Consider the following 24,214-nt stretch of genomic DNA (forward strand, 5'->3'; position numbering starts at 1 on the left):
AGGAAATGAAGATATCTGTGAGATACTAGAAAAAAAAAACATGCATTGTTTTTCCTTCCTTATGTGGCAAAAACATAAAACCTTTAGCTTTATGCCTCACTAGAGAGAATAAGAATTGTTATCATAAACTCATATAAGTTTTGAAGAGAAACCCTTGCTGATTGAAATAATACCTTCATAATATTTGCAAATAAATGTCTAGACTATCCATGAGCTCTAAAAATGAAAAATGTGCAGATGGAAAAGAAAAGTGAATGTGGTAGAATTTTGGGGATTTGAGGCTCTTTTATATGCCTGGAGTTTCTGGACCTTTATCAGAAGACAACATCTGTATATATTAAATGGTTACATTTGCAATATATTAAAACAGGTAAACAGAAAGGAATAAGAGTTAGACTGCCTCAGTTTCAGGGTAATCACAGCCGTATGGGGATTAGATACACCTAATAGCTGGGAGTCTTTCTGCCCTCCTGAAGGATTCTTAGCCCCTAAGATAATATAATGGAGACTTATTAGCACTTTCAGTAGTACAGAGATTTATACTAATCATCTGTACCATGTGCAAGAATACACTGTAAAAACAATCATTATTATTCTTTTTAATTAATGCATTTATTTTGAAGACAGAGTCTCTCTTTTGCCCAGGCTAGAGTGCAGCAGCAATCATAGCTCACTGCAGCTTCAACCTCTTGGACTCAAGCAATCCTCCCACCTCAGCCTCCTGAGTAGCTAGGACAAAAGGTGTATGCTACCACTCCTGGCTAATTTTTTTTTTTTTTTTTTTTTAGAGACTGGGTCTCACTATATTGCCCAGGATGGCCTTGGACTCCTGACCTCAAGCAATCCTCCTGCTTTGTTTTTCCAAAGTGCTAGGATTACAGGCATGAACCACTGTGTCTGCCCTGGCCTCATTATTATTAATCATTAGCAAAAGCAAAGAAAATGCAGAAGTAACTCCTACATACAAGTTCATGATTTTGAGTTATTTACATTGTAATCCACGGCAATGTGCGTTTATTCTGTGTGCTTGCTTGCTTGCTTGCTTTTATTTACTTTTAATTTTTGGAGATAGGAGCACAAGATTTTAATCCCCATATATGTTGAAACTATTGTTCCCTTGAAATAAATTCATATGCACAAAGAACATAATAGCTCATCAGTGGATTCTATAAAGGCAAGGCCATGTCTGCTTTTCCCCTTTTGTTTGTTCAGTTTACAACAGAGAGCCTGATATACAGTAGATGCTAAATAATTACGCATTGAATAAATAATAAACCAGAGGTAAAAATTCAACTCTGGTAGAATAAACAGAAAAGAGAGGGATGCTGAGTGTTTAGAATGTGATTGGGATTGTGCTGGGCACTTGATGTAAATCATCTCTTAATTCTCTCCAGAGCTCTGAAAAACAGGTATATGATACCTACCTTATGAATGGCAAAGACCTTGATTCTTAACCTACTAGCAGGCCCCGAATTAACCAACCTTGTCTCAGACCACACGCCTCAGGCCCATTTGCCGTCTCTTCAGTCATTGATCACATCACAGGTATTTGTACACAGCGTTCCTTTGCCTCTTCCCCAGCAATATCTCCTGCTAGTTTTTACTCATCCTTCAGGTCTCTCTTTAAATGTCACATCCTCAGGGAAGTCTTCCCTATAAATTAGAACTTCCATACTTGGTTTGCAGCACTTATCACAACTGTAACTGAATGATTATTTACACAGAACTTTGTTTTATGTGTGACTTCTCCGATAGTCATCAAACTCCAGGAGGGAATTCATCTGTCTTGATTCTTTTAGCTCCATTTCTTCTTACACTCTCTGACATATAATATGCTTTCAAAAACATGTCCTGCATTAATTAATGATGATAAAATCCAGCTTGAAGAAGTTTAGTAACTTATTCAAAGTTCCAGACTAGTAAGTGATATGAGTGGCTCCTAAGGAAGGGGCTGTTAAATTCCAAAAGCTACAAAACTGAGAGTAATAACTAAGAAAGTGGAAGATTGGTATGGTATTCTAAAAATCCTCTGAAATTAAATAAGCAGATGGTATTTAACAAGGATAAACATAATACCCCACATTACATGAAAACATGACAAAACTAACAGGTTCAGAATGAGCATCATTGTAGAAATAATTCCCTCCATGGGGAATGTGTAGTGGGTGTTTATACATCCAGGCACGACGCTAGACATTGTGCATGGGTTATCTTTATTTAAGCCTCATAATAACCTCCAGATAGGGTAGTATCATTATTTTCATCTTAAAGGTTTTAAATGTTCCCCTGTTAAACAGCGAAGCAGGCTCAAGCAGCTTTGACTCCAAAGCCCACATACACTTAACCATTTCAGAAAGTTTTCAGACTCAAGCTTTGGAACTTCAGTGGCATTGTCTTGCTTATTTGTTTTCTAAGATTTACAAGTTTTTGGTGACTAAATTAAGGGTGGCCCAACTGCCAAAAAAGTGATTGTGAATTCAGACTGACATACTCCAAATGTAATATCCAAAATGGAGATCAGAGTCTCTGGGCCCCATTCCCAGAAATAGTTAATTTTTTAAATTATCTAATGTAGGAATGACGCTGTCACCGTTCATAAAAAAGAAATAGCCTTCCTGAAAGAAATTTACCCAGACAGGCACCAAGCTTAGGAAAAGAACAATCCCTAAAGAAAAAGAACTGGAAATCGCTTTTCCAGCTATCATGGAGGACACTACCGCCCCCTTGTGCCGCAATATGATAATACAACCCGAAGAATGTTCGGGCCAGCTCACCCTGCCGTCTGAGCTCCAAGAGCCCTGGGAAGCTTTCTGTCCCAGCTTGCTCAGAGTCAACAGGCCCGGGAGTTTCCTTCTGGGTCATCTTGCCTGGCATGGGGAGGAGACAGAGGCTTTACTGTCCCACCTGAGAGCCCGGAAATATTGAAGTACTAGACACAGCTTCCTTTTAGGCAGCTACTGTGACCCTTAGTAATTGTTCCCTTCATAGCCTCTGAAGAAGCACTAGGAGAAGGCAAAGGAGGGTAGAAACTTCTCAAGTATTTGCAACAATTTCAAAAATACGTCCTGCATAAATGAGCGATGATAAAATCCAGCTTGAAGAAGTTTAGTAACCTATTCAAAGTTCCAGGCTAGTAAGTGATATGAGTGGCTCATAAGCGAGCTGCTGTTAAATTCCAAAAGCTACAACTGAGAGTAATAACTAAGAAAGTTTTGCAACAAGAACTTAATTAAGCAGACTAAACTTTTTTTTCTTCTTCTTTTTTTTTTTTTTTTACCTTCAGAGACTCAGGGCTGCTCCTAGAAATGGTAGCTCACTGAGGGAAAAATTTGTGCAAGAGGGACAAACTAGTCTTTTCTCAGAATGGCAATAAGAAAGGGAAAGGGGCCGGGCGTGGTGGCTCACGCCTGTAATGCCAGCACTTTGGGAGGCTGAAGTGGACGGATTACCTGAGGTCAGGAGTTTGAGATTAGCATGGTGAAACCTCGTCTCCACTAAAAATACAAAAGATAGCCGGGTGTGGTGGCAGGTGCCTGTAATCCCAGCTATTCAGGAGGCTGAGGCTGAAGAATCCCTTGAACCGGGAGGTGGAGGTTGCAGTGAGCCGAGATTGTGCCATTGCATTCCAGCCTGGGAGACAGGAGCGAAACTGGGAAGAAAAGAAAGAAAGAAAGAGAGAGAGAAAGGGAACAAAATGTATAATAAAATGTATAAAATGTATTTAGGGCTGAATCTGACCTGTCCTGAACCTGCCTCACAAAAGCAGATGACCAGAGACCTTGAGGTCCTGTCCTCCATCCCCTCACCTGGGACATTTCAATTTATTTGTAAAAAACAATTCAAGTTTTCATGCTGTTTTGCTCTGAGAGTTTCAATATGATATTTGTTGATGTCAGTATTTGAATACTGACTGCTGCCTCCATAGTAAGCTCCTCTGGATGAGGACCATGCTTGCTGATTCACCGTTATGCTCCTGTGCATAGTCAAGTGCTTGATATATGAATACGTGTTGAACAAATGACTAATACTTTGTGTTTTAGTGATTAATAGGATTGAAAGACAATGGGATAAAAGTTACCCCTTAGTTAACTTTTCCCCCCACCGGTGTACTCACCTTTCAAGCTTAGGAAGATGTGAAAGATTTGTAGTCAAACTCAAGTTCAAATCCCAGTCCCACTGACCTTGGGAAAGTTCTTTAAACCTCCCTGTGCTCATTTCTTAAACATTGTGTGGTAAAACATCTACCTCTTCTACTTCTCAGGAATTTAATGAGAACATGTATCTCCTACACCACATGGCTCAGTGCCCAGCAGACCACGAATGATCATTAAAAGTTAGTTTTATTCAGCTGGGCACAGTGGCTCACACCTGTAATCCTAGCAATTTGGGAGGCCGAGCCGGGTGGATCACGAGGTCAGGAGATTGAGACCATCCTGGCTAACACGGTGAAACCCCATCTCTACTAAAAATACAAAAAAATTAGCCGAGCTTGGTGGCGGGTGCCTGTAGTCCCAGCTACTCTGGAGACCACGGCGGGAGAATCACTTGAACCCAGGAGGCAGAGCTTGCAGTGAGCCCAGATTGCACCACTGCACTCCAGCCTGGGCGACAGAGCGAGACTCTGTCTCAAAAAAAAAAAAAAAAAAAGTGAGTTTGATTCACCCCCAATTCCTATGCTTTCTCAAAGTGTCTTCGGATAGACTTTAAAAGACGTTCTTCAAAAATCTGGACCTGCATATGCACACCCACCACTGTAATCTATAGACGACACTTCTTTCTCCAGCAGACATTTTGCCAAACTTGTCAGCAACCTGTAAACTCAACTCATTTTTATTTTCTCTTTCTGTAGAAAGGTGTAATACAAGGACAAGAAGGTTGTCGCTTATGTTAGAATGCTTTTGACTATAAGTAACAAAAAAGATCAATAAAAAATGGCTTACACATGAGGAAAATGTGTAATCTCACATAAGGAGTCCAGAAATGATAGTCTAAATGAAGTTATCAAGGGGCCAGAATGTAGCCAATTCAGTAGATGACACAAATCAGACTGGGAGAGAATAGATTGTTGTAAATCTTCAGGGAAAAAAAAGACTTTATACAACCATGTATATATAGATGAACGTATGTGTATACCATCATCTCCGTAACAGTCATCTCTCTGTATTCTTGAGGGACTGGGTTCAGACCCCCCTCCAATGGATACCAAAATCTTGGGATACTTAAGTCTTGTTATATGAAACGGTGTAGTATTTACATACAATCTATACATCCTCCCATGTACTTTAAATCATCTCTAGATTACTTATAATACCTAATACAATGGAAATGCTTTGTAAATAGTTGTTATACTGTATTGTTTTCCATTTATATTGTTTGTTTATTTATTTGTTTATTGAGATGGAGTCTTGGTCTGTCTCCCAGGCTGGAGTGCAATGGCATGATCTGGGCTCACTGCAACCTCCGCCTCCCGGGCTCAAGCAATTCTTCTGTCTCAGCCTCCCGAGTAGCCAGGACTACAGGCATGCACCACCATGCCTGGCTAATTTTTTGTATTTTTAGTAGAGACAGGGTTTCGCCATGTTGGCCAGGCTGGTCTCCAACTCCTGACCTCAGGTGATCTGCCCACTTCAGCCTCCCAAAGTGCTGGGATTACAGGCGCGAGCCACTGCACCTGCATTATTTTTCATTTATTTTTAATTTTTATTTTTTCAAATATTCTCAAGCCACAGTTAGTTGAATCTGTGGATGCTGCAGCTGCAATATGGAGTACCTGCTGTATTTTATTTTATTCCTTCTCATTGAAAAACACTGCGTGTTTCCTTTAAGTGGAATTCTTTTTTTTTTTTAATTATTATACTTTAAGTTGTAGGGTACATGTGCACAATGTGCAGGTTTGTTACATATGTATCCATGTGCCATGTTGGTGTGCTGCACCCATTAACTCGTCATTTACATTGGGTATATCTCCTAATGCTGTCTCTCCCACCTCTCCCCACCCCACAACAGTTCCCGGAGTGTGATGTTTCCCTTCCTGTGTCCATGTGTTCTCATTGTTCAATTCCCACCTATGAGTGAGAACATGCAGTGTTTGGTTTTTTGTCCTTGCAATAGTTTACTGAGAATGATGGTTTCTAGTTTCATCCATGTCCCTACAAAGGACATGAACTCATCATTTTTTATGGCTGCATAGTATTCCATGGTGTATATGTGCCACATTTTCTTAATCCAGTCTATCGTTGTTGGACATTTGGATTGGTTCCAAGTCTTTGCTATTGTGAATAGTGCCGCAATAAACATACGTGTGCATGTGTCTTTATAGCAGCATGATTTATAATCCTTTGGGTATATACCCAGTAATGGGATGGCTGGGTCAAATGGTATTTCTAATTCTAGATCCCTGAGGAATCGCCACACTGACCTCCACAATGGTTGAACTAGTTTACAGTCCCACCAACAGTGTAAAAGTGTTCCTATTTCTCCACATCCTCTCCAGCATCTGTTGTTTCCTGATTTTTTAATGATGGCCATTCTAACTGGTGTGAGATGGTATCTCATTGTGGTTTTGATTTGTATTTCTCTGATGGCCAGTGATGATGAGCATTTTTGCATGTGTTTTTTGGCTGCATAAATGTCTTCTTTTGAGAAATGTCTGTTCATGACCTTTGCCCACTTTTTGATGGGGTTCTTCATTTTTTTTCTTGTAAATTTGTTTGAGTTCATTATAGATTCTGGATATTAGCCCTTTGTCAGATGAGTAGGTTGCGAAAATTTTCTCCAATTTTGTAGGTTGCCTGTTCACTCTGATGGTAGTTTCTTTTGCTGTGCAGAAGCTCTTTAGTTTAATTAGATCCCATTGTCAAATTTAGCTTTTGTTGCCATTGCTTTTGGTGTTTTATACATGAAGTCCTTGCCCATGCCTATGTCCTGAATGGTATTGCCTAGGTTTTCTTCCAGGGTTTTTATGGTTTTAGGTCTAACATGTAAGTCTTTAATCCATCCTGAATTAATTTTTGTATAAGGTGTAAGGAAGGGATCCAGTTTCAGCTTTCTACATATGGCTAGCCAGTTTTCCCAGCACCATTTATTAAATAGGGAATCCTTTTCCCATTGCTTATTTTTGTCAGGTTTGTCAAAGATCAGATAGTTGTACATAGGCAGCATTATTTCTGAGGGCTATGTTATGATCCATTGATCTATGTCTCTGTTGTGGTACCAGTACCATGCTGTTTTGGTTACTGCAGCCTTGTAGTATAGTTTGAAGTCAGGTAGCGTGATGCCTCCAGCTTTGTTCTTTTGGCTTAGGATTGACTTGGCGATGCGGGCTCTTTTTTGGTTCCATATGAACTTTAAAGTAGTTTTTTTCCAATTCTGTGAAGAAAGTCATTGGTAGCTTGATGGGGATGGCATTGAATCTGTAAATTACCTTGGGCAGGATGACCATTTTCACAATATTGATTCTTCCAACCCAAGAGCATGGAATGTTCTTCCATTTGTTTGTATCCTCTTTTATTTCATTGAGCAGTGGTTTGTAGTTCTCCTTGAAGAGATCCTTCACATCCCTTGTAAGTTGGAATCCTAGGTATTTTATTCTCTTTGAAGCAATTGTGAATGGCGGTTCACTCATGATTTGGCTCTCTGTTTGTCTGTGATTGGTGTACAAGAATGCTTGTGATTTTTGAACATTGATTTTGTATCCTGAGACTTTGCTGAAGTTGCTTATCAGCCTAAGGAGATTTTGGGCTGAGACAATGGGGTTTTCTAGATATACAATCATGTCATCTGCAAACAGGGACAATTTGACTTCCTCTTTTCCTAATTGAATACCCTTTATTTCCTTCTCCTGCCTGATTGCCTTGGCCAGAACTTCCAGCACTATGTTGAATAGGAGTGGTGAGAGAGGGCATCCCTGTCTTGTGCCAGTTTTCAGAGGGAATGCTTCCAGTTTTTGCCCATTCAGTATGATATTGGCTGTGGGTTTGTCATAGATAGCTCTTATGATTTTGAGATATGTCCCATCAATACCTAATTTATTGAGAGCTTTTAGCATGAAGCATTGTTGAATTTTTTCAAAGGCTTTTCTGCATCTATTGAGATAATCATGTGGTTTTTGTCATTGGTTCTGTTTATATGCTGGATTACATTTATTGATTTGCGTATGTTGAACCAGCCTTGCATCCCAGGGATGAAGCCCACTTGATCATGGTGGATAAGCTTTTTGATGTGCTGCTGGATTCGATTTGCCAGTATTTTATTGAGGATTTTTGCATCAATGTTCATCAAGGATATTGGTCTGAAATTCTCTTTTTTGGTTGTGTCTCTGCCAGGCTTTGTTATCAGGATGATGCTGGCCTCATAAAATGTGTTAGGGAGGAATTCCCTTTTTTTCTATCAATTGGAATAATTTCAGAAGGAATGGTACCAGTTCCTCCTTGCACCTCTGGTAGAATTTGGCTGTGAATCCATCAGGTCCTGGACTCTTTTTGGTTGGTAAGCTATTGATTATTGCCACAATTTCAGAGCCTGCTATTGGTCTATTCAGAGATTCAACTTCTTCCTGGTTTAGTCTTGGGAGGGTGTATGTGTCGAGGAACTTATCCATTTCTTCTAGATTTTCTAGTTTATTTGCATAGAAGTGTTTGTAGTATTCTCTGATGGTAGTTTGTATTTCTGTGGGATCAGTGGTGATACCCCTTTATCCTTTTTTATTGCATCTATTTCACCCGCCATTGCCCAGGCTTCCTTAGGTAATCAAAGCAACCAGGAAGCTGGAACTGGGTGGAGCCCACCGCATTTCAAAGAGGCCTGCCTGCCTCTGTAGGCTCCACCTCTGGGGGCAGGGCACAGACAAAAAGACAGCAGGAACCTCTGCAGTCTTAAATGTCCCTGTCTGACAGCTTTGAAGAGAGTAGTGGTTCTCCCAGCACGCAGCTGGAGATCTGAGAACGGGCAGACTGCCTCCTAAAGTGGATCCCTGACCCCTGAGCAGCCTAACTGGGAGGCACTCCCCAGTAGGGACAGACTGACACCTCACTTGGCCAGGTACTCCTCTGAGACAAAACTTCCAGAGGAATGATCAGACAGCTGAATTTGCGGTCCATGAAAATCTGCTGGTCTGCAGCCACTGCTGCTGACACCCAGCAAAACAGGGTCTGGAGTGGACCTCTAGCAAACTCCAACAGACCTGCAGCTGAGGGTCCTGTCTGGTAGAAGGAAAACTAACAAACAGAAAGGACACCCACACCAAAAACCCATCTGTACATCACCATCATCAAAGACCAAAAGTAGATAAAACCACAAAGATGGGGAAAAAACAGAGCAGAGAAACTGGAAACTCTAAAAAGCAGAGCACCTCTCTTCCTACAAAGGAACGCAGTTCCTCACCAGCAACGGAACAAAGGTGGACAGAGAATGACTTTGACGAGTTGAGAGAAGAAGGCTTCAGATGCTCAAGCTACTCCGAGCTACGGGAGGAAATTCAAACCAATCGCAAAGAAGTTAAAAACTTTGAAAAAAAATAGATGAATGTATAACTAAGATAACCAATGCAGAGAAGGGCTTAAAGGAGCTGATGGAGCTGAAAGCCAAGTTTCAAGAACTATGTGAAGATTGCAGAAGCCTCGGTAGCCGATGCGATCAACTGGAAGAAAGGGTATCAGCAATGGAAGATGAAATGAATGAAATGAAGTGAGAAGACAAGTTTAGAGAAAAAAGAATAAAAAGAAACGAACAAAGCCTCCAAGAAATATGGGACTATGTGAAGAGACCAAATCTACGTCTGATTGGTGTACCTGAAAGTGACGGGGAGAATGGAACCAAGTTGGAAAACACTCTGCAGGATATCATCCAGGAGAACTTCTCCAATATAGCAAGGCAGGCCAACATTCAGATTCAGGAAATACAGAGAACACCACAAAGATACTCCTCGAGAAGAGCAACTCCAAGACACATAATTGTCAGACTCACCAAAGTTGAAATGAAGGAAAAAATGTTAAGGGTGGCCAGAGAGAAAGGTCGGGTTACCCACAAAGGGAAGCCCATCAGACTAACAGCGGATCTCTTGGCAGAAACTCTACAAGCCAGAAGAGAGTGGGGGCCGATATTCAACATTCTTAAAGAAAAGAATATTCAACCCAGAATCTCATATCCAGCCAAACTAAGCTTCATAATTGAAGGAGAAATAAAATACTTTACAGACAAGCAAATGCTGAGTGATTTTGTCACCACCAGGCCTGCCCTAAAAGAGCTCCTGAAGGAAGCACTAAACATGGAAAGGAACAACCGGTACCAGCCACTGCAAAAACATGCCAAATTGTAAAGACCATCGAGGCTAGGAAGAAACTGCATCGACTAACGAGCAAAATAACCAACTAACATCATAATGACAGGATCAAATTCCACATAACAATGTTAACTTTAAATGTAAATGGGCTAAATGCTCCAATTAAAAGACATACACTGGCAAGTTGGATAAGGAGTCAAGACCCGTCAGTGTGTTGTATTCAGGAAACCCATCTCACGTGCAGAGACACACATAGACTCAAAATAAAGGGATGGAGGAAGATCTACCAAGCAAATGGAAAGCAAAAAAAGGCAGGGGTTGCAATCCTAGTCTCTGATAAAATAGACTTTAAACCAACAAAGATCAAAAGAGACAAAGAAGGCCATTACATAATGGCAAAGGGATCAATTCAACGAGAAGTAACTATCCTAAATATATATGCACCCAACACAGGAGCACCCAGATTCATAAAGCAAGTCCTGAGCAACCTACAAAGAGACTTAAACTCCCACACAATAATAATGGGAGACTTTAACACCCCACTGTCAACATTAGACAGATCAATGAGACATAAAGTTAACAAGGATACCCAGGAATTGAACTCAGCTCTGCACCAAGTGGACCTAATAGACATCTACAGAACTCTCCACCCCAAATCAACAGAATATACATTTTTTTCAGCACCACACCACACCTATTCCAAAATTGAACACATAGTTGGAAGTAAAGCTCTCCTCAGCAAATATAAAAGAACAGAAATTATAACAAACTGTCTCTCAGACCACAGTGCAATCAAACTAGAACTCAGGATCAAGAAACTCACTCAAAACCGCTCAACTACATGGAAACTGAACAGCCTGCTCCTGAATGACTGCTGGGTACATAACGAAATGAAGGCAGAAATAAAGATGTTCTTTGAAACCAAGGAGAACAAAGACACAACATACCAGAATCTCTGGGACACATTCAAAGCAGTGTGTAGAGGGAAATTTATAGCACTAAATGCCCACAAGAGAAAGCAGGAAAGATCCAAAATTGACACCCTAACATCACAATTAAAAGAACTAGAAAAGCAAGAGCAAACACATGCAAAAGCTAGCAGAAGGCTAGAAATAACTAAAATCAGAGCAGAACTGAAGGAAATAGAGACACAAAAAACCCTTCAAAAAATTAATGAATCCAGGAGCTGGTTTTTTGAAAAGATCAACAAAATTGATAGGCCACTAGCAAGACTAATAAAGAAGAAAAGAGAGAAGTAGAATTCTTTACTTGGTATTTTTTTTTGGTCAATATCATTAGGCTGATATCATGCCAACTTGAAAGTGATCTAATCAATTAGTAAAATCTAAAAAGATTTATTTCTGCTCTGGATATAGGCAGACATGCTCTAGACGGGGAACACTCAGCATATGGGATACTGTTCTTAGCACTCGTACAAAATATTGAATTTTGGCCTCACAGCTGGTCTTTACCCTGCTGAGTCTAAAGCCTTGACAGAATATTGTCCTTTCAAATCGCATTAAACTATGGCAGGTGCCAAGAAATATAGTTGCGAGTTGTGGTGGATACATTTGTGCGTATAATTGTAAAAAAAAGACTGTTGTTAAACAAAAACTGCTATGAAAACCAAAATGAACTGATGTTCAGAAGAAGCAGGCTGCAGTAGGTATTAATAGATATCTAAAGGCAGCCACTCAAGATCCCTGTCTCTTGGTTATTCAATCAAATACTAATCAGGGTACTACTGTGATAAGATTTTGCAGATATAATTAAAGTCTCAGGGCAGTTGACCTTAAGATACAAAGATGATCTTTGTGGGCTTGATCTAATCACAGGAGTCCTTTACCAAAGGGGAAGTCAGAGAGAATCAGAGTGTGAGAAGGACTCAACAGGCCTTTGCTTTGCTGGTTTGAAGATGGAATGAAGCTGAGAGAGAAGCCCTCAGTAAACAGCCACAAGGTTACAGGGATCTGGGTCCTACAACCACAGAAGCTGAATTCTACCAACAACCTCAGTGAGCTTGGAAGAGGACTGCAAGGCCCGGATGAGAACCACAGCCAGTTTAAGTGGGAGACTGAGCAGAGAATACAGCTAAGCCATGTCAGACTCTTTTATCCCACAGAACTGTGAGATGATAAATTTGTGTTGTTTAAAGTTACTAAGTTTATGGTAATTTTTTATGCAACAATAGAAAACTGATACATAGGCTTTCTCCCACGGCACCATTGTCTTTTTTTTCCACTAAATGGTTTTGGGTGCCTATAGAATTTAACTACATCATAATTTTTTAAAAGACCCTGACAAAATGGACACTGTCTTCCAGATAAAGCTGGGAAAATCCTTTTAAAAGTCTCCCTAAATCAAACAATTCTACATGCACTCCGCTAAAGATTCAGGGGTTGGGCCCAATCCCAGGAAGCCTTTTCCTACAAAATTTGGAAAATGTCTTTTTGCAGAACCAACTTAAGTTACTTGAAGAGATAATAGTAAAAATAAGTAAAATTTGTAGAATGTTTAGTATTATGCTAGAATCTTTATATACATAATGCCAATTTTTTTCTCATTTCTTTACTATAAGATGCTATTGTTTCCTGCATTTTTAAAGACTAAGACTCAAAGCAGAACTTTTCAATTATTTCTTCGTTAGTAGTAGAGCTGAAACTTGAGCCAGTTTTTTTTTTTTTTTTTTTTTGGCTGTAAATCTCATATAATTTCCTTCTTCCATACGGTTAGAGGGCAGAACTAGAAGGGGAGAGAACCTTTGCCTAGCACCTTGGATTTCTGCTTCATCCTGGGTGACCCTGAGAACTCGTGGGGCTCAGAATGTGCCCACATCCTTGCAGCTGAATTGAATCTTGGTCACCCAGCTCTCATTCATTTTCCAAGGATAGTATCTAGGTCAGCCTTTTCCCACCATTGGCTGTTTCTTTTTTTAATCTGCGATTCATATTTAACCACTTTGACCCCAGAAGTGTGTTCAGGAAATGGAAGAGGTAGTTAATGCGGATTTTAGAAACAAGAAAATACCCAACGTGCTGAGTATATTCAGTTTTTAAAATTGGTTGCGTTTCTTTCATCCATTGTCTATTTTAATTTGCATTTCTTTTGCTTACCTGTGATGTTAGTATTACTTACCTGTTAAATCAGATGAGAACATTTAGACTAAGAAGGAATAAATGAGTTGCTAGGAGTTCAAACGCCTGGGCATATTAGAGCAGAAATTTATAGCCAGCTCTAGTTCTTAATGATCAGCTTTTCCGCTTTGAAAACTGAAAAGTTAATCGTATAATTTTTAAATGAGCTTTTTAGAGTCCAATTTTTGACTATGTTAAGCTTTTTATGTTGAAATAAGAAGTGTTTTTTCTTGATCCTAGCCATCTCCCCTTAATTTCTGCCATCATAGTCATTGTGGGCAATCATGGGGATATCAGAACCCCCATGACTATCTTGGTCTTGGTCTTAGGAGTTCTAAAAATTTAGGCCCAAGTTTTGAAGGACATTATCAGAGCAAATTCATTTTCTAATTTATTAAAAGCTAATAACTGACTGAAGATGTATTCATTCAGCATAAATAGTTTTACTATTCCCTATTCTAAACATCGTAAAGGTTAGTCCCTGCCCTGTATTTACTAACTCTAAAGAAAGCAGAGAAGTCCACAGAATCTGGTGATATCAGCAAAACAGGTTGTAGGATTGTGTCATTTAAATTTAGAAAATTCTCCTACAATTATAGAATGCCAGAGAATCTCTGAATTGTCATACTACATGCTAAATACTACTTTAACTGATAGACCAAGCAGACTACCTTGTATCTTCTCCTTAGCACCAGAGGTGGATGTGAGAGTTGGTGAAATATACAGATGCTTAAGAAATGTGGCATTACAGGTATCATGAAAGGATCCCCAAATAACTATTTCACAAGCATTTTTAGTTTTGTTTTTTCCTATGAAATGTCTTACTATAATTCTTTTTTTAATCCTGAAGAAGTCTCTAAATGTTTAATAACAATTCTGATCCTGAGGAGAAGACACATATCAGAACAGAATGATTTAGGGGAAGAGAAGATTTCAGCTAATAGAGTGGGCAAAGATTAGTGGAGTGGACAAGATTATAATTATATGATGTTATTATACATGTGATTTGCATACCACTGCAGCTATTTCTCATGCATTTCAACAGAGCTCTGAAAACCTTCCAGGGAATGCTGAAAGGTTTCCTTATGAGGTGAAAGTATAAGAACTCGAAGCACTCACAAAATACGTTTCTTAGCAATTTCCTATGCATACATGGATCTTTCTCCAAAGCACCCTTCCCAACACTTTCCATGATGATTTCAAACATACTCATGTAAGCATCGCTGGGGAAAACTTTCATTTAAATTAATAAATAAGAAGCTCCTGGGTTTCTACTGACATTTATTTCCATGATGGTGGCCTTTATTCTCCCCTGCTATCGTTTACAATTACAATATTCCTTTCTTTTAGGGTAAATTCTGGTGATATTAGATAGAGTGATTCAACTTATAACACTAGAATAGAAGGCATAATTCATACATGCTTCATAAGCTAATTGCATTCCAGACCTGTATTATTCTAGATTCAGCCACGTTGAAAAATATGATTTATCCTTGGTCTACCGGCATTGATGTTACAGTCACTCATTGCGTGATGGAGTTCTGCTTACCAAATCCTAAACTATTACCATGGTACTAACAGCTAATATTAAATGACCAAATATGATGTGTAAGGTAGAGGGCTAGGATAATAGCATAATATGTGTATCTTATTCATTCTCATAGCAGCTCTCTGAGGTCAATGCCTGTCCCCATTTCACAGAGGAGAGCAATGAGACTTACATTAAATAGTTTGCCTGAAGCTACACAGCTCCCAAGTGGCAGAGTAGGGGTTCAACCCAGGCCTTCTATTTAACTCCAGAGCCTAAGAATATAAGCACTGCACTAGATTCCTCTAAATACTACCTGACCAAAAATACTAGCTATTGTGTGGACATGAAAACATTTGCAGTATCAAAGCTTAGTCCTAGACCTCAGGAAACCTAGACATGAGGTCAGGGTCAGCAGCCCCCTATGTGTCTATGGTCAGTTCCTGTAACCTCCTTAACCTCTATCCCCCCACCTTCAAAATGAGGCCATTGAATTGAACTGTCTCTAAAGTTGCTTTATTTTTGTTTGTTTGCTTGTTTGTTTTTTGAGACAGAGTTTTGCTCTGTCACCCAGGCTGGAGTGTAGTGGCATGATCTCAGCTCACTGCAACCTCCGCCTCCCAGATTCAAGTGATTCTCCTGCTCAGCCTGCTGAGTAGCTCGGATTATAGGCATGTGCCACCATGCCTGGCTAATTTTTATATTTTTAGTAGAGACAGGGTTTCACCATGTTGTCCAAGCTGGTCTCGAACCCCTGATTTCAGGTGATCCACCTACCTTGGCCTCCCAAAGTACTAGGATTACAGGCATGAGCCACCGTGCCTGGCCTCTAAGTTTGCTTTAAACACTCAAGTTTCCTGATTCTGTGATCTGTAGGTTAGATCTGCTATTTTCTAATTATGGGAATGCAGAGGCCCCTCTCTAAGACAGTTCATTCATTTGTAAAATGGAGTTAATACTAACATCTTTCTATTCCCATGAGATAATCCATGTAAAACATTTAATGCAAGGGTTGGAACATAGAAAGTGCTCATGTGTATTAGCTTATCATCATCAGTATCATCATTATCATCACAATAATTATAAAATATCAATACTAATCAAGTATTACTTTATGCTGATTATTACAATAGTAATAATGCCCTATTAGAATTGATATTAGTACTAGCATAGTATTCATTGCATATCTACAACTTGTCTTGACCCTCACATGCATCCCCACATGGCCTGAGAGGACTGAAAAGGCTCACCAGGGAACGCAGCAGTAAGGCCCCAAAAGGCGACTGTTTCTTCACCAACTGACAAATCTATGGCAGTTATATTGCAAAGAAAACCTCATTCCACGTTTATTGTGTTGTGATCATATCACAGCGAAGGGTTTCAGAGGCAATAAAAGAAGTGCAACGGTCATCATAGATGAGTATACCAGCCAGCAGAACCAGGGACCTCCAGCTCCTAAATGCTGGACGGAGCAGATTTGACTGGTCCTAAAAACCAGAACATTTTCCTCAGCCCGTTACTGTCTAGCCATTTACAGTAACAGTAAAGAGTATGTGGCAAACAGGAAGGTCGCGAGGTTCTTGTTGCACTAAAACCAAAGATTTCTAAAGAGAAAAAATTTATTTTCCTCAAATCTCTCAAGCTACAATGCACAATAAATTTTAATCGGTGCTCCCAATTTCTATTGAAATGGCTTCCCTTTGCACATGCCACTCTCCAACGCAGCTGTGATGGGTGCCTCTGGGTACAAGCACACCTTGTACATCTTCCCAAAAGAAGGATTTCCACAGATGACTCTCCAGGAGACTATGTTTTCAGTCCTAATAGAAGAAAAAGTAATAATCCAGAAGGCAAGATAGCATTGCAATTCATGGAGTCAGAGCTATGAGTTTGATTCCACTAAATGTTATATTCCACAAGAGCAAAAAAAAAATGGAATTTTAAAAACTCATTCCTGTATCCTCAGTGCCCGGAATAGTAAAAGGCATATGAACTATTTGCTGACACTTAGAAGGCTTTAAATAACTACTTATTGAATAAATGAGCAAAAAGATGTCTCTGTCAAAACCCGTGTGACTCAAACAAATGACTTCATCTCTCCAAGCTCATTGTCCTCATGTCTAAATAATACCCACCTTTCAGGGTTGATGAAAATGTTAAAAGTAATGGTCTGCATAAGAAAGAATGGAGTTGTTTATTTTATACTCAATAAACCATTGTGATTGTGGTGATGTGGTCCGGCTGACTGCCATCACAGCAACCCTGTCTGCGTGAAAAACAGGCAAATTGCTTTATCCCTTGGAGGGACCTGTCCAAATGCCTCAATGTCCGCTGGTAATTTTCAGAATGATGATTGGATTCACGAGGGAAGCAAATTATTGCTGTTTGTTCATGGGGTTGTGTGTGTGTGTCCAGTTCCCATGTGATTCTGGTCAGTAGCTCCTCTTGGTGTGAGACTTTCTCGTAAAGTTGCGGTGGCAGCACAAATGGATACAGCGTTTCTGGAAAGCACCGTGACTGTGCATAGGAAGAGCTTTCAATGGTTTAAACTGGTTGGTCTTATGATTCTCCTTCTGGGATTAGTCATAAAGAAGGAACCACAGGTGCAGTCACAGATGGATGCATAGAATATTAATTACATCATTATTCCTATGTAGTGCAAAAATGCCAAAATTGCCTCAATATGCAACAGTATGGTAAGTTCAATGGATGCATTATTATGCAGTCATTAAAAATCATGACGTAAAAAATGTTCAGGATATTTCCTAAAGTTAAAGAACATAGAATACTATAATTTCGTCTTATTAAAACTTTATTTCTACAGTATATATGCTTAGATAAATGACCAATATACTCTTACAGTAGTCAGATTATGGGTGATTTTCATTTTCTTTACTTTTTCTCTATAGAGGGCATATTTTCATGGAATAATTGTCTGCTAATAATCAGACAAAATTTCATTAGAAAATAGAATACAGAACCATAAGGGTTAGTAGGGTGAGCTTACAGCAAATTCTCAGAAGGTGGACGAGTGAGGCACTTCTCACTTTCCCTAAACCCAGGAACCCTACTGCTTCTTGGATCCTTAGAAAAATCTAATGAAAAAATTCATGCTCAGATATTTAAGCTTCATTGTACTTGTTTACTTGAAGCAAGTAAACAGTCTTTAAAAATGACATCTGGGAAATGGAGACAATTTATACTGCTAAATGACTTAATAATCTTCATGTTACAACATCAGTGGGAGGCTGGGCTCACACCTGTAATCCCAGCACTTTGGGAGGCCAAGGCAGGATTGCTTGTGGCAGGGAGTTCAAATCCAGCCTGGGCAACATAGTGAGATCCCATCTTTACAAAAATAAAAATCAATAAATAAAGCATCAGTGGGAGAACTGTTTCAGAACACAGACACTTGGAGTATCTTTCAAACATGTCGCAGGGATAGATATTCCAAACTCTTTACCAAATCTGCATTCTTGTCTTCTTCCTGGCCATACCAGACTTCTTATTTTATTTGGGGTAGACACATTAAGTGATCTCTAACAACAAAAAAATGAGAATAGAAATGATATATACCACTTTAAGACCTGGCCCATAAAAAGCTTCCATGTTCTCTCTTCAGCGTTCTTTTCCTCCTTCTGGATGAGACAGTCATAGAGACTGTTGGAGCCATATGTTAAAGTCACCAAATCTTCATTAGCCTGTCCCTAGAAGAACCATCAATTGATCTGTACACTCACCCAAGATTGTTATGTGAATAAGAAATATACTACATGGTTTTTAAATGTGTTATACAGGTTGAATATCCCTCATCCAAAAAAGCAAAATACTGTAAAATCCAAAACTTTTTGAGGGACAAAATGGCATTCAAAGTAAATGCTCATTGGATCATTTCAGATTTTCAGGTTAGGTATGTTCAACTGGTGATATGGTTATGCTTTGTGCCCCACCCAAATCTCATCTTGAATTGTAATCCCCATAATCCCCATGTGTCAAGGGAGAGACCAGGTGGAGGTAATTGAATCATGGAGGCAGTTTCCCCCATGCTGTTCTGGTGATAGTGAGTGAGTTCTCACGAGGTCTGATGGTTTTATAAGGGGCTCCTCCCTTTCACTCAGCACTTCTCCTTCTTGCTGCCTTGTGAAGAAGGTGCCTTCCTTTTCCTTTGCCTTCCATCATGATTGTAAGTTTCCTGAGGCCTCCCCAGGGATGCTAACTTGTGAGTCAATTAACCTCTTTCCTTTATAAATTACCCAGACTCGGGCAGTTCTTTATAGCAGTGTGAAAATGAACTAACACAACTGCTGAGTGTCATGTGAATATTCCAAATCCCAAAAAATCTAAAATCCGAGACACTTCTGTTCCCAAGCATTTTGAGTAAGGGATATTTGAGGGCCTAATTGTTACAGCAGCAAGAGTTACAGCAGCCTAATTGTTGCAGCAGCACATTGTTTATGGTTTACACTTTGCTGTAGGTGCAGCCTGGCCAAATTCATTCTTGATGGAGAAGTAGAGAGACCACTTTTATGGAGAGATCACTACACAAAAGAGGTGAAGAAAAAGTTAGAGAATGTATACCATCTTGTAAATCACTAGCATCCTTTTCTCACCTGAAGGTTAAAAAAATACACCAGTTTCAATAAAAAATCTCTGGGAATAAATAGAAGATCATCATTCTTGGATTTGATTTTTTAATATTTTATCTAGTTTTTGGTCTTTGCTATGGTCTGAATGTTTGTGTCCCTTCAGAACTCATATGTTGAAATCCTAACCCCCAATGTGATGGTATTAGGAGGTGGGGCCTTTGGGAGATGATTAGATCATGTGGACAGAGACTTCATGAATGAGATGAGTGTCCTTTTATAAAAGACCCCACAGAGCTAGCTCGCCCCTTCCACCATGTGGGGACACAGCTAGAAGGTGCCATCTATGAACCAGGAATGTGGCCTCATCAAGCACTGAATCTGCTGACCCTGTGGTCTTAGACTTCCTAGCCTCCAGTACTATGAGAAATAAATTTCTATTGTTTATAAGCTGCCTGGTCTATGACATTTTGTTAAAGGAGCCTGAACAAAGACAGTCTTTATTTTTCTAGTTGCATAGAGGTTCCATGATGGTAAGACCTTTGACTTGTTTATTATAGCAGTCCCAGTTCCTAGAAGACTCCTGGAATAATAGGCATACAATATGTGTTTGTAGAGATGTAAACTAATGTAATGAATATAAGGTGGATAAAACAAATTTATTTGGTGAGACTTTCCACCCTGAAACTTGGCCAGCAGTTTTCATTTGGCAGAGAAAAGATTTCCTCTGACAGAGATATGTAATTAAACATAAAACACATGCATATCAGATAGTCAATTTACAAATTCATTTCACATTATATCTATCAAATGCATCTAGAGACTGAAAGCAGCTAACAAATTTGTTGATGCAGAGGTCCCTTTGCTTACAGTCCCTCTTCCTTTATTGGCATCAACTTTAACTCACAGGCACCTTTCCAGCTCTAACTTTGCACAAGATTGCCACCTGATGGCAGAGAGCCAGGTATTTACTCTCTCTTTACTATCCCAAGCAAATGGCTTAGCATTAAATAGCCAATAAATCACAATTTCCATGTGTAAGAGGGTCCAACTGCAAAGTGTTTAGTCTTAAAATGGGTCCATTGGTGCCAGCTAGATAGTCAAAATGTTTGAGAGATTGGCTGTATACATACCACCTTCTTTCCTTTTTGGAGTTGTAGCTATTGGTTGCTAATTCATTTATGTATTAGGGTCCTTCAGAGAAATGGAACTAATAGGATGTGTGAGTATAAAGAGATTTATTAAGACATTGGCTCACACTTTGTGGAGCCTTGGCCAGCTTGATATCTAATGGAGGAGTCTGGCAAGCTGGAGCCTCAGAAAACAGTTACAGTTCAAGTCCAAAGGCAGGGTGTTGGTCAACAAGGGAAGCCAATATTACAGATGATGTCTGAAGAACACTCTTTCTCTGGGAAGGTCCGTCTTTGTTCTGTTCAGGCCTTAAACTGATTCAGTGCGGCCCCCTCACATTATGGAGGGCAATCTGCTTTACTTAAAGTCTACCAGCTTAAATGTATTGAAAGTAATAGCAAAAGCCGAAATTGCTTTTGCATCAATGTAATAAATCTCAAAAACACCCTTACAGAACTATCCAGAATAATGCTTGGCCAAACACTTGGACACTATGGCCCAGACAAGTTAAACACATAAAATCAACCATCACAGTTCACTTGCTTGCTTGCTTGCTCATTTGTTTTTGGTTGTTTTTTTCTTTACTCCAATTCTCTTAGGTCCTTGAGGTCATCATTATTTCCACAGGGGTCATCTAATACTAAATCTTGTCGTGACCTGGAGAGTCCCAAGCCCACATTCCAGCTTCCCCACTGGCTTAGTGTGTAACAAAGTGCTTTGCCACTCAACACTTCCAGTTCTGCCTCTGTGAATGGAGCTATTTTTCCTACCTAAGCTCATTATCATTAACAAATGGGATAAAAACATATTGAGAAGCTCTGTAAACACAAATTCACACTGAAACTGTTAGTTAACATTATTTATGTATCAAAGGTCCTACCTTTCAAAACAACAAATAAGAAAATAGAAAATTCTGCAGGTGAGCACATTACAGTTGAGTAACTTACTCATTGGAATAAAGAAAGACCAAATTAAGAAAGTAAGTTTATTAGTGAGGGAACAATGATTTTAAGGGCTAAGTGATGTTTTAAATACTACCATAGGTGATTGATAAAGATGCTGGAAACAGCACTGAATTTAGAGTACACAGAATATTCATGTCTAAAGTCAGGCCTGTTGGGGAGTTAGCACACCATTCATTCATCCTTCCCCAGTGAAGTTAGTCCTGGGTGGACGTTAGGTGGTGTGGGAGTGCTGTAACAACTAGAGTCAGGGGAGCTCTGATCACATGGGCCTGTTCATGAGAATCTACTAAAAGAGACTAAACAGAACTTACCACTTCTCCACTTACAATGTACAGTTGACTCTTGAACACCACTAGTTGGAAGTGTGTGGGTCCGCTTATATGTGGATTTTTGTCAATAAATATAGTCGCCCCTCTGAATTTGCAGCTTCAGCATCCACAGCCAAATGCAGATCAAAGATACAGGATAGGAAGGACCAACTTCTCTTATCTGCAGGTTCTGCAGTGCCAAGTGTGGGACTTGAGTGTGCATGGATTTTGGTATCCGCAGTGGTCCTGGAAGCAATGCCCCATGGATAACAAGGGATCACCATAGAGTTAGTATCTCACATGTGATTCAATTCTGGGCTATCATGTGATTGTCAGTCTCCACCACTCAGGAAGCCTCTATGCCTAACATTCTTAACCAGAATAGTTCTTATAACTCCAAAAAATAGAGAAATTTCCAGAGATTGGGGGACAATTTGCTTGCTCAAACCTTATATTCTGCACCAAGGCAGTCCCCTTCTGACACTTTAGATTTAAGTTTCTTTTCTTTTCTTTTCTTTTTTTCTTTTTTTTTTTTTTTAGCAAAAATGTCAAAACCACTCTCAGAGGGCTAGCCTTGCCCTATGGCCCCTCCAGGTCAGTTGTCCAACATGGGTGTAGTTCCCAAAATCAATGTCCATCGTTCTTTGATAAGTTGACCCAGGGACAAAGGTGGGGATCTATTAAGCCCAGGCCAGGCTGTTTCTTTGCAGACCCTCCTTTCTGGAAGTTCAAAAATATCATGGGGTTCTATCTCACCGAAGGTCACTTGTTACAAAACCATGTCTCAGGTATGCCTAGCCATCCTGTTAACAAGCATTAGTATCTATTCCTGGTTGAAGCTTCTTGAGCTACTGGAGATGCCAATAGAGTAATTTTGCCATTGAACCGAAAATTCTGTGGGTTCAGAAAACCTTGAGAGGACAAAACCAAGATTCACCAAAGACCATATTATAAACATCTTGCAACATTCCTGCTGTGTGAAAAATAATGCAATTTCCTTTTATTTATAATAAACATACGTGTTCTTAAAAGCAGTACTGTGTTTCTGAATACATTACACCTACTTTGATACTCAATATGCAAAGATATTTACATCTATTTTTTTTCCTGTGAGAACTGGAACAAAGATAAGTTTATAGTGTGCTTTTATTCCGTTTGTAATAATGGATGAATGGCTAGTTTTGTTGGTGCAGCTTTGCATGGTAGACAGTTCTGTTTCAAAATGTGCAAAAAAATTCAGTTTTATGAACACTTTGCTCATATTGCTTCTCTGCCACTTTCCCTAGGAATGCCCCAGTGGTGTTGTTAACGAAGAAACCTTCAAAGAGATTTACTCGCAGTTCTTTCCACAGGGAGGTAAGTACAAATGTGGACTTGTTAACATACTATCAGAGTTACACTTATGCTTGCAGTGTTGAGTTTAGTTTAATTTTTCATAGCATGATGCTACATTTTTAATCGTTATGTAAAAGAATAGATGCACAGTATGCAAGTGCATATAATTTTTAATGTATCATAAAAGCCAGCGACTTAGTAATTATCAAATATCCAAGAGGCTGCTCTTTAGTTTAATACAACTACTACTGTGTGCCCAGTACTGTGGCTCTCAAATGCACAATGTTTTCTGACTATTAAGAGGGTGCTCAAAAATGCCACGAAGCTCATTCACATGCATTGTAGGTCTCACTTGATTCTCCCAGCTCTCAAAATTAGGACAAATATGATTATCCTCAATTTATAGATATGAAATCTGGGGATTGGAGAAGGTAAATGGTTTGCTCAGGGCCACATATTGACTCAGTGGCAGATCTGGGTTATAACCTAGATTTTCTGCAGCCTCCCCTTGTATATTTTCTGCTGTTCCTCTTTCTTTCAGTAACTCTTTACTGTGCTCCCTCATCTGAGAAAATTAAAACCATCCTAGATATTATTTTAATTGGAAAGAAAACACAAGGATAGCGTAATGATAATACATGCATGTTAGAGATGAGTGAAAAGATATTCTTGCCATTGGACCTTATAGTTTTTCTTTCAATCACCTAACAGATGCCCAACTTATATTTGTCCCACAGCCTATGGTGTGCCTAGCCATGCATGAGGTGCTGATCACGTAGGGGGAATTAAGAGGAATAGGATGTGGTTTCTGCCCAAAAGAATGTTATAGCTAGTGTAGCAGATGGACAATGTCAACCTGTGATTATGGGAGTTAAAAAATAATATTCTGAGAGCACAGTGCTGGCATGATTAAATTAGCTGCAGGACAAAGAGGACATAAAAAGAGACTCT

General features: G+C 39.5%; 1 protein-coding gene across 3 annotated transcripts in view; it reads left to right on the top strand.

Annotated features, from left to right (window-relative positions):
* Positions 1-24,214, top strand: part of KCNIP4 (potassium voltage-gated channel interacting protein 4) — a 549,793-nt gene that overhangs the window by 496,500 nt on the left and 29,079 nt on the right. For all 3 annotated transcript variants that reach the window (XM_032135708.2, XM_058430258.1, XM_058430257.1), the window contains exon 3: positions 23,215-23,284. In XM_032135708.2, coding sequence (XP_031991599.1) covers positions 23,215-23,284 — 70 coding nt within the window. The remainder of the gene's footprint in view (positions 1-23,214; positions 23,285-24,214) is intronic.

The sequence above is a fragment of the Hylobates moloch genome, unplaced genomic scaffold (assembly GCF_009828535.3).
Source record: "Hylobates moloch isolate HMO894 unplaced genomic scaffold, HMol_V3 SCAFFOLD_17, whole genome shotgun sequence".
NCBI lineage: Eukaryota > Metazoa > Chordata > Mammalia > Primates > Hylobatidae > Hylobates > Hylobates moloch.